At 44.7% G+C, this 9,471-nt stretch overlaps 1 protein-coding gene across 1 annotated transcript; it reads left to right on the top strand.

Annotated features, from left to right (window-relative positions):
- Positions 1-247: 247 nt before the first annotated feature.
- On the top strand, positions 248-1,767 carry LOC136762017 (cathelicidin antimicrobial peptide-like). The gene is made up of 4 exons (XM_066716205.1): positions 248-470; positions 692-814; positions 1,251-1,358; positions 1,592-1,767. Exons 1-4 carry the CDS (start codon positions 300-302, stop codon positions 1,631-1,633), a joined length of 444 nt encoding a protein of 147 aa, XP_066572302.1. The 5' UTR covers positions 248-299; the 3' UTR covers positions 1,634-1,767.
- The last annotated feature ends 7,704 nt before the right edge of the window (positions 1,768-9,471 follow it).

Raw genomic sequence — 9,471 nt, 5'->3', positions numbered from 1 at the left:
TTCACTTTATCAAACAATATTGGATTGCTGGGACTGGTAAATAAAACTCAATTCGCCGTTGTTTATCTAACCTATACAAAAGTTCTGGTGTTGACATTTAGATAGAGTACATACATCCGACTGCATTTCCCAGCAGATCGCGTCGAGTGTGGAAATTCCCAGCGCTGGATTGCCAGCCCCTGTGCTCCCTTGTGTTGCTCAATCTGCAGCGGACAAGCTGCGAGGGTTTAAAAGGCAGGCCCCTCTGTCCCACCGCACCGCTCCCAGCTCAGAGTGAAGGACTACCCAACAGGACGAGGATGTCTGCTGTAACCCTGCTGCTCGCCCTGGCCGTCCTGGCCCCTGTGTCTCTGGCCAAGAGCACCTTCGGTTTCGGGGACGCCCTCTCTGCAGCCACGGCTCATTACAACCAGATCAGCAAGGAGAGCAAAGCTTTCAAACCTCCGCAGAAAAGTCCACTGCTGGGGATGGTACGTATGGCTATTTGCCGGAGTGAGACACAGAATAAAGTGGGCTGAGGGAAAGCTCTTGTACATATACACACTGACCCTTATTTATGAGAGAACACTTCTCTATTGAAGATACATATTTCACAGTAAAATGTATAGTTCATATACAAATTCATTGAAGAGCTGTGAGTATTATTGTGTTTGACTCATACAGAGGACCTGCTGTTTTTTCTCAATTTCAGTCGATGTTCATTCCGGGTGACGGCTCTTCAACTGAATATACCATAAGGTTCACTCTGAAAGAGACGCTGTGCCCCAAATCCGTGGACTATAAGAAGGAGGAATGTGCCTACAAGGAGAATGGGGTAGGTTCACACTGTGTCTCGGCAATGCCAGCATCCCTCAGAAGCGCAAAGGGCATCAGTCCAGCTTGCTCTGTGCATCATTACGTCATCAGCTGGGGTGATTGGAAACCCATTTCTATAGTCGACGAACAACAACGCCCAGTGGAAGACAATTAATTTATCTCAAACCAACTTGTCTTGCTGTGTTTGATCTTTTTTAACTTCTCCCTATTTGTCTGTCTGTCAAAGCTCTTGGTTATCTTCTCAGTCTTGTGTGAAGCAAACTATTATATTAAACTAATGTTGGTAACTGAGGCATTTATCATAGTGCCGTCATTTTATACAACACACCCCAATCTCCCAAGACTTCCCACAAGCCCAGAGGCCATTCCTCAGAGGCACTAATGTACAATAAGGGTGTTAGAAGCCGATGGATATTCCTGTCCTTCCTTCGCAGGCTCTGCTGAAGTGCAGTTCGATCGTCACTGTCGCGAAGCAGAGGCCCGGCGAGGCGGACACTGTGGCCGTGACGTGTGTCGAGGTCACAGACCCAGCGGAGCGCAAGGTAAACCCACCAGCACCTGCGACAGGAACGACATCCGACGGAGAGCACTCTGTTAAAGAGATTTGCTCATTTAAACAGTGTGATGTGGACTTGATTGGGAAACTTTCCACTGGAACACTTTGCCAGGGGATCATCTGTTGCAAATTAGCGACAGTGTCTTTTGTCTTTCTGATTATGAGGTGAAACGTACTTACTGAAGATGAAGTGTGACGGGTGTTAAATCTCTTTTTCAGAAACTGGAGGCAACCCCTGACTTCTGGAGCCTGTTTGGATGAGAACAAGGAACCCAGTCATGGCAGCACACCATCGCCACACAAAGAGCTGCACTGATATTGTAAATAATGTAATTGTTAATTTATTCATGTTCATTTATTGGATTGGATTCTTAAATAAATCTGATTGAATTCCATCACTGCCTGAGTAATCTTATCTGTATTAACATCCCTTTTCACTAGGAATTGTATATTTTCTGAAGCTTGTTTTTCTTAAAAGGGCTCCACAGCAGTTTAACAACAATCTAAAACTACCTCTGTGTTATCGTTCTACATTTCACTACCAACATTCATGCCTCAATAGAAAATACATTTTGATCAGCAGTATTTACATTCATGTGGGACTTCAATTAAGAGAATAAAACCAACCACAACAACTAAGCAGACACAATACTCCTTAGAAACATGAAAATGAATATAATACATTATCAGGTCACCATTCATCTCATTTTAAATGCGTAGAAGTTAATGTACAGATATAAGACTCTTTGCCCTAGAATCCATAATTGACAAATCCATAGACTGATCCAGGAGTCTCTGAGTTTGCAGTCCTCTGTACCCAGTACTTCCAGGCACACACAGCACAGGCCATGCAGATAATATTAACTCAACCACATCTATTCCGATACTCACACACTATATATTACATATACTCAGCAGCCTAATTTCACACATTTTGTTATAAAAGACAGAACTCTGATAAAAGTGTTATTCCTGTGTAGCACATACATTTATATTCATGAGGAATTATTCAGTGACGAGTCATTAATAATGTTATCTAAGTCTTCAGGCTTCAGCCCCGAATGTTTTTGGTCCATCCCCAAACCTTTTGATGTTCGAATTAGTATTATTATCAATTTTATACCACAATGATTGATTGTCCTTGTCCATACTGCGCACATCACATGCGCTGCGCACTGCAAGAAGCCCCGTCTGTCCGTGGGTCCAGCTGTGATTGGTGGATCATGTCTGTGCTGCTGTGATTGGCCCATCATGTCTTTCACAAGTAGAGACTAGAGTAGCGTGAACTGCACGACCCATCCTCAGGAGTGGCGGGTTGTTGTGAGGTAGAATTCAATAATTCATTAGCACAACCACAATAGTAAAGAAAATACAACCGATATTCGGAAATTCTTCCCAAAGCCTAAAGAAGGCAAAATAAGCGAGGATCTGCCCAGGAGAGAGGAAGAGCAGGTTGAGACTGAGAGAGCAGAGCAGCAAGAGCAGGCAGAGCTAATGTTCACAGGTTTGTGGCAGTAGTTGTCATCCTCATTATTTTTTTGCTATTGAAGCAGAGCTGCAGCACTCCAGACACATTTTTGTCTTTTCCTCAAAGTTAGTTTTAGACATCATTAACCCCAATATTATTTGTTTACTAAATCATATTAATTTCATGAAAATGAATGCTTTTGTCATTAAAAGTCATTGTTTTTAAGCTACAATGTAAAAGTCTGTTTCTCTCTCTCATCTGCGCTGACCAGTGCGCTCTGCAGCAGCACATAATCCCACACCTGCCTGATTAGCTGAGAGAGGTCCTTTGCATTGGCTAGGTATTAATAGAGTCACGGTCTGCGACTGGGAAAAACATGGGCTGATGACAGATACATAGTTATGTCCTTTCCGTTGGTCAACACCATGCCTATGTTCTGCAGTTTCGCAAACGCCAGCAAAGACGCAATGTAAACAAACTGCACGTGGTTCTTTTCAGCAGAATCTCAGGTACGCAGCTAAAAACGCAGGTCTCTATCATAAATAATTTCCTCATAAATTAATAGTTGTAATTGATGAATACTTATTGTAATGTGGTGTGTGGACAATAGGTATGTGAGCTTAAGACAGCAGAGGGTGCTGTTTCCAGAAAAGCTCCTATGTTTTAGCCAGTTCTCTCCAGGGCCTGATTAGCTAATTGGCAACAGCTGCATCTCCTAATCTATGATGATGATGCCCAGATCTTCCTGTCCTTTTCCTCTTCTGACCCTCTCATCCCCTCTCGCATCTCTTCCTGCTTGTCTGCTCTCTCTGCTTGGATGCACTCGCACCACCTCAAGCTCAACCTCTCCAAATCGGATCTCCTGTTTTTCCCCAACACTTCCTCACCTTCTGCTGATCTCTCCATCTTCATCCCCTTGGAATCCACCACACTCTCTCCTTATTCTTCCGCTAAAAATCTAGGAGTCACCCTCGACCCTGCGCTCTCCTACACCCAGCACATCACCACGCTGACAGGCACCTGCAGATTCTTCCTGAGCAACATACGCCGGATCCGTCCCTTCCTCACGATTACTCGACTCAGCTGCTCGTCCAGTCACTGGTCCTCTCCCGCCTGGACTACTGCAACTCCCTCCTGGCCGGCCTGCCTGCATCTACTACCCGCCACTCCAGCTCATCCAGAACTCTGCGGCTCGTCTGGTATTCTCTCTGCCCCGATTCACACACGCTACTCCACTGCTGCGCTCCCTCCACTGGCTCCCGATACCTCAGGTCAAGACACTGACCCTCACCTACCGCTGTCTCGACCACACTGCACCAAGCTACCTTCAGACACTCGTCTCTCCATACATCCCCTCCAGACCACTGCACTCTTCTGGTGCCAGAAGACTAACTCTGCCTCCTCTCCACTCTCCCTCCTCCAGAGCCGCTCCTTCTCATCCCTGGGAATGAGGTTATGAGTCTGTAGTGACACAAATGTGTATATGGACTGTGGAAGAGGGGGAAACAGCTGTCTTTTTTTTAATTTACCTAGTTACGTGCTTTGGTTTGTTGGGCAAGCGGGTCAGCCGTCCCACCTGTAGCTAGGGGAACCAGGGTGAAGGCAGCACTCATTACGGAACTAGGCTTTTATTTTTGCTTCTTTATTTTGTTTTGTTTTGGATGGCAAGGAGGTCCTGTGTTTTGTTTACTTCCAAGCCAGACAAATAACAAATTGAGAGTCTTGCTTTTTGAAGACCAATCTCTGTCTCCAACACAACAACATTGTTAAATTAATATTAATCTATGTAAAAATACCTTCGTATTTGAAGACGTATAGAAATCGCATAATAGCAGCAGCAATAAGCAGACCTATCAACTCTCACACATCTCGTGTCAGACTCTCCTATTATTATTGTTTCCCAACATTATTACAACTTTTTATTGTCACAATTTCAAATTAACTATAAAGGTTGTGACAACTTGTTTATAAATATTTTGTAATTATGGCTGTAACTGTCACAGTTCCCAAGCCCTGATCCTCTATCCTCTAGAGGCTGCCACTGTTCCCCTGCCTTTTTCCTTCTCTTCTCAATGCTTTCAGCTGTCACTCTTTCAATCAACATTTTCTACTCCATGTGAATGCTTGTTCTTTCCCTCTGCTCCTATTGGCCCTGCACCTCCCATCCTAGTTCCTGTTCCCCTTCTTAAACCTCTCGCTGCCCTCTCTCTGGGTGAAGTGTTGACAGTCTTCGTGCTTTACCTAGCCTCATTCCTAGTTTCTTGTGTTCCTGGTTCTCCTGGCTCTCCTGATTCCTCGGTGTTCTCACCCATTGGCCTTCCAGCGTTTGTTCTCCTTGCTCTTTTGTGTTCCGTGTTCCTTGCTCCTTGCTCCTAGGTCTCTCAGCTTCCTGGGTCTCCAAGCTTCTTCTCTCTCAGTCCTTTCAATTCAGTTCAATTCAAGGGTGCTTTATTGGCATGACAAACAGTTTTGTAGTGTTGCCAAAGCAGTTGATATTATATATATACATTGAAAAATAATAAAAGGTAAGAAAAAGGAGAAAAAATAAATAAAATAAACAGTACTAAGTATAATTTATAAATAAAATCTTAATAGACATATACATCTACTTTATTTATAGTTTACAAGTTTACGGCTGGTGCTCATGTATGTTTTCACAGTGAGCCCCTCAGGCTGTGGCAGGCAGCTACATATTGGGTGGCCAGGGGGGCTGTGTGTCCCTCCCCCAGGAGGATAGCTATTTTTTTTTAATTTATCAATTCAGAACATGATTTTATAATATTTATGAATTTATTAAAGAATGTGTCCCTTAATTTGGCATATTTATTGCAGTGGAGGAGGAAGTGCATCTCTGTCTGGACCTCTCCTGGCTCGCAGTGACCACAGCGCCGCTCCTCTCTGTGTCCACCTCTCCTGTCTCTCAGTGACCACAGTGCTGCTCCTCTCTGGGCAGCCAGCTCTGCCTGTGTCGGCCCGTCTCTCTGGCCAGGCTGTGGTCACTGAGCCTGTACTGGGTCAGGATCCGTCTCTGCTTCGTATCTCTGACAGTGAAGAGATACTCTGCCAGGGTGTATTCTCTGTTTAAGGCCCGATAGCAATCCAGTTTACTTTGGGATTTGGTTTCATTGTTCCAATGTTCCAGATAGGAGGTTTTGGTTATCTTTATGATTTGGTTGACTCTAATTGGGGGGAGGTAAGCAGTGCTGACCTGAAGCTGGTCTCTGTTCGCAGTATTAGCGGGGGTCAGTGCCGTGAGCTTCAGGGCCAGCTGACTCAGGGGACTCTTTTCAGGGCTGAGCTCTTGGGTTTGGAGGACCTTGTACTGGAGTGAGTCTGACAGAATTTCAGTTCTCTTTTCTTTATATTAATGAGGGTTGGGAAGCGGCCTAATTCTGCCCTGCATGCGTGGTTTGGTGTGTTCCTGTGCACCTGCAGTATGTTTTTATAGAGTTCAGCATGCAGGGTCTCTATTGGATTTTTGTCCCACCTAGTGTAGTCCTGTTGACTGAGTGGACCCCATACTTCACTACCGTACAGCGCAATGGGCTGGATCACACTGTCAATTAGTTTGAGCCAGATTTTGACTGGAATATTAATGTTATAGAATCTTCTTCTGATTGCGTAGAAAGCTCTTCTTGCTTTGTCTTTGAGCGTCTTCACTGCCAGGTTAAAGCCCCCTGACGCACTAATAGTCAGGCCCAGGTAAGTGTAGTGTGAGGTGTGTTCTAGGGTAGTGTTGCCTAGCGTGAAGTGGTATTTGTTTCCCTGAGGTCTGGCCTTTTTTTGGAAGATCATGATCTTTGTCTTCTTCATGTTTACTGCCAGGGCCCAGGACTGACAGTACTGCTCTAGTAGTGCCAGGTTTTGCTGAAGCCCCTGCTCTGTGGGCGACAGCAGGACTAGGTCATCTGCATAGAGCAGGAATTTGACTTCTGTGTCATTTAGGGTGAGGCCAGGGGCATCAGCCCTGCCTCACTCCCCGCCCCTGAGTGAAGAACTCTGTTCTTTTGTTGCCAATTTTTACTGCACATTTGTTTTCGGTGTACATTGATTTTATAATATCATAGACTTTACCCCTACACCGCTTTGAAGAATTCTGTAATAAAGTCCCTCGTGCCAAATGGAATCGAATGCCTTTTTGAAATCAATGAAACAGGCAAAGATTTTGCCTTTACATTTTGGTGGACGTGTTTGTCTATGAGGGTGTGTAGGGTGTAAATATGATCTGTAGTGCGGTGATTTGGGAGGAAGCCAATCTGACTCTTACTCAGGACACTGTGCTCGGTAAGGAAAGCCCGTATCCGGGCGTTGATGATACTGCAGAACACCTTCCCCAGGTTACTGCTCACACAGATGCCCCGGTAGTTGTTAGGGTCGAATTTGTCTCCACTCTTATAGATTGGGGTGATCAGCCCCTGGTTCCAGATGTCAGGGAAGTAACCAGTGCTGAGGATCATGTTGAACAATTTAAGCACAGCCTCCTGCAGTTGTGCGCTGCTGTGTTCGAGCATCTCAGTGCTGATGCTGTCCGGGCCTGGAGCTTTTTAGATAGTTCCTGTAGGGTAATTGGAGCGTCAATTGGGTTTTGATTATTTTTAATTGATTGTTCGAGTAATTTCAGTTTTTCCCTGGTTTCAATTTGTTTGTGTGTCAGATCATTTTGTTGGATATCTTTATAAAGGTTTTCAAAGTATTTTTTCCAAATGGTTGCGTTTTGTATTGCCAATTCTTGTTATTTTGTTGAATTTAAATTGTTCCACATTTCCCAGAACTGTTTTTGGTCGACAGATTTCTCTATGTCTGTGAGTGTTTTGTTTGTGTGTTTCTGTTTTTATTTTTAAGGGTGTGTTTGTAGTGTTTTAGGGTCTCACAGTACTGCTGGCGTAGTTCTGTGTATTGTGGTTGATGATGTTTTTGATTGGATAGGTGCCTTAAATTTGTTCGTATTGATTTACACTCATCATCAAACCATGTCTGTGTGTGTGTGTGATTCTGGTTGATCTTTTTCTTTGTCTTTTTAAGATTTGCCATTGTGGCTACAATTTGAAATATTTGATTGATATCATTTATGGCCAGATTTAGTCCTGTCATGTCAGGCTGGTACTGTGAGCTGAGGAAAGTGTTGATGATGTTGATTATTTCTGTAGAACTGATAGCTTTGTTAAATTCCTCTGTGCTGTTTGGAGCCCATCTGTATGTTTGATTAAGGTTGTACAGCTTACTGGGCTGTGGCTGTGTGTTGCTGGCCTGACTTCTTCTTTTCAGGAACACCGTGATTTGGTTGTGGTCTGACAGGGGGGTTTGCTGCCTGACAGTGAATGCACTAATGAAGGAGGGATCCATGTCAGTGAGGGCGTAGTCGACTACGCTAGTCCCAAGAACTGAGCAATACGTGAACCTCCCTAAAGAGTCCCCTCTGATCCTGCCATTAAGGATGTACAGGCCCAAGGCTTGGCAGAGATGCACTAACTCTCTCCCGTTCTTGTTCACCGCCCCGTCGGGGTTGTTCCTCTGGGTTGTGGTGGGGGTGAGGTACAGAGGGGCCTGGCCGAACACATGGCTGTTTCCCTGTGTGCCGATGCAGTCGGGCTCGGTGCCTGTCCGGGCATTGAAGTCCCCACAGAGCAGCACATTCCCCTGGGCCTGGAAATGGCCGATCTCTGTGTGGAGGGTGTTAAAAAATTCCTCATTGTAATAGGGGGATTCAGAGGGGGGGGTATACGCTGCACACAGGTATATATGATTCTTACACTGGGCTATTCCCTTCTTAATTTGAAGCCATGTGTGCGTTGGGCCCTGTTTGACTGGGCTGATGTGGTTGGCCAGCTCCTCTTTGTACCACACTATGATCCCCCCAGAGTCCCTGCCGCGCCGCACTGTGCTCAGTTTAATTGAGGGCACAATAACTTCCCTGTAGCCCAGGGGGCAGTGTGTGGGCACCTCTGCACGGCACCATGTCTCCAACAGAACTATGACATCTAATTCCTTTAATGCTTTTAATGAATTCAGGGTCTGTGCTCTTCAGCCTGAAAGCCCTTCAGGCCCTGAATGTTCCAGCAGCTTACTGTAAATGAGCTCATTTTAGCTAACATTGTACTTAGTGGAATAAAATGCCCATCAACAATACAACTTTTTAATCTAAGGTTTTGTTTTAAACTAGAATTTCAAATATAATAATTATTAGTTTTAAGTAAAGTATGGTTACATTGTATGTACACAGATATTTATTTTTAATTATTTACAAGTGGGGTTGTCCGTCCCTACTCGAGTGCTCTGGCTCACCTTTCTCTCTCTCTCTCTCTCTCTCTCTCTCTCTCTCTCTCTCTCTCTCTCTCTCTCTCTCTCTCTCTCTCTCTCTCTCTCTTTCTCTCACAGTCCTGTCTCATGTTCAACCTTCTTGTTCTCGACCATTTGCCTGTAACCTCGACGACATCCTTGCTTAGCCCATTTGCCTTATCTGCCACCTCTACGTGAACTGCACCTGGGTCCTCCCTTCCCTTGCCAAGCAGGTCGTGACAATAACTGACCGAGCAATATTTTTCTCTTTCAGTTTGTATTAATTTAATTTTCATGAAATTGCCTAATAGTTTAGCAATGTGAGCTGCAACGAAAATGCCTGAACATGAGAACA

This window comes from Amia ocellicauda, chromosome 2 (genome assembly GCF_036373705.1).
Source record: "Amia ocellicauda isolate fAmiCal2 chromosome 2, fAmiCal2.hap1, whole genome shotgun sequence".
Lineage (NCBI taxonomy): Eukaryota > Metazoa > Chordata > Actinopteri > Amiiformes > Amiidae > Amia > Amia ocellicauda.
The sequence above is the reverse complement of the archived record's forward strand: the minus strand, read 5'-3'. Positions and strand labels throughout refer to the sequence as shown.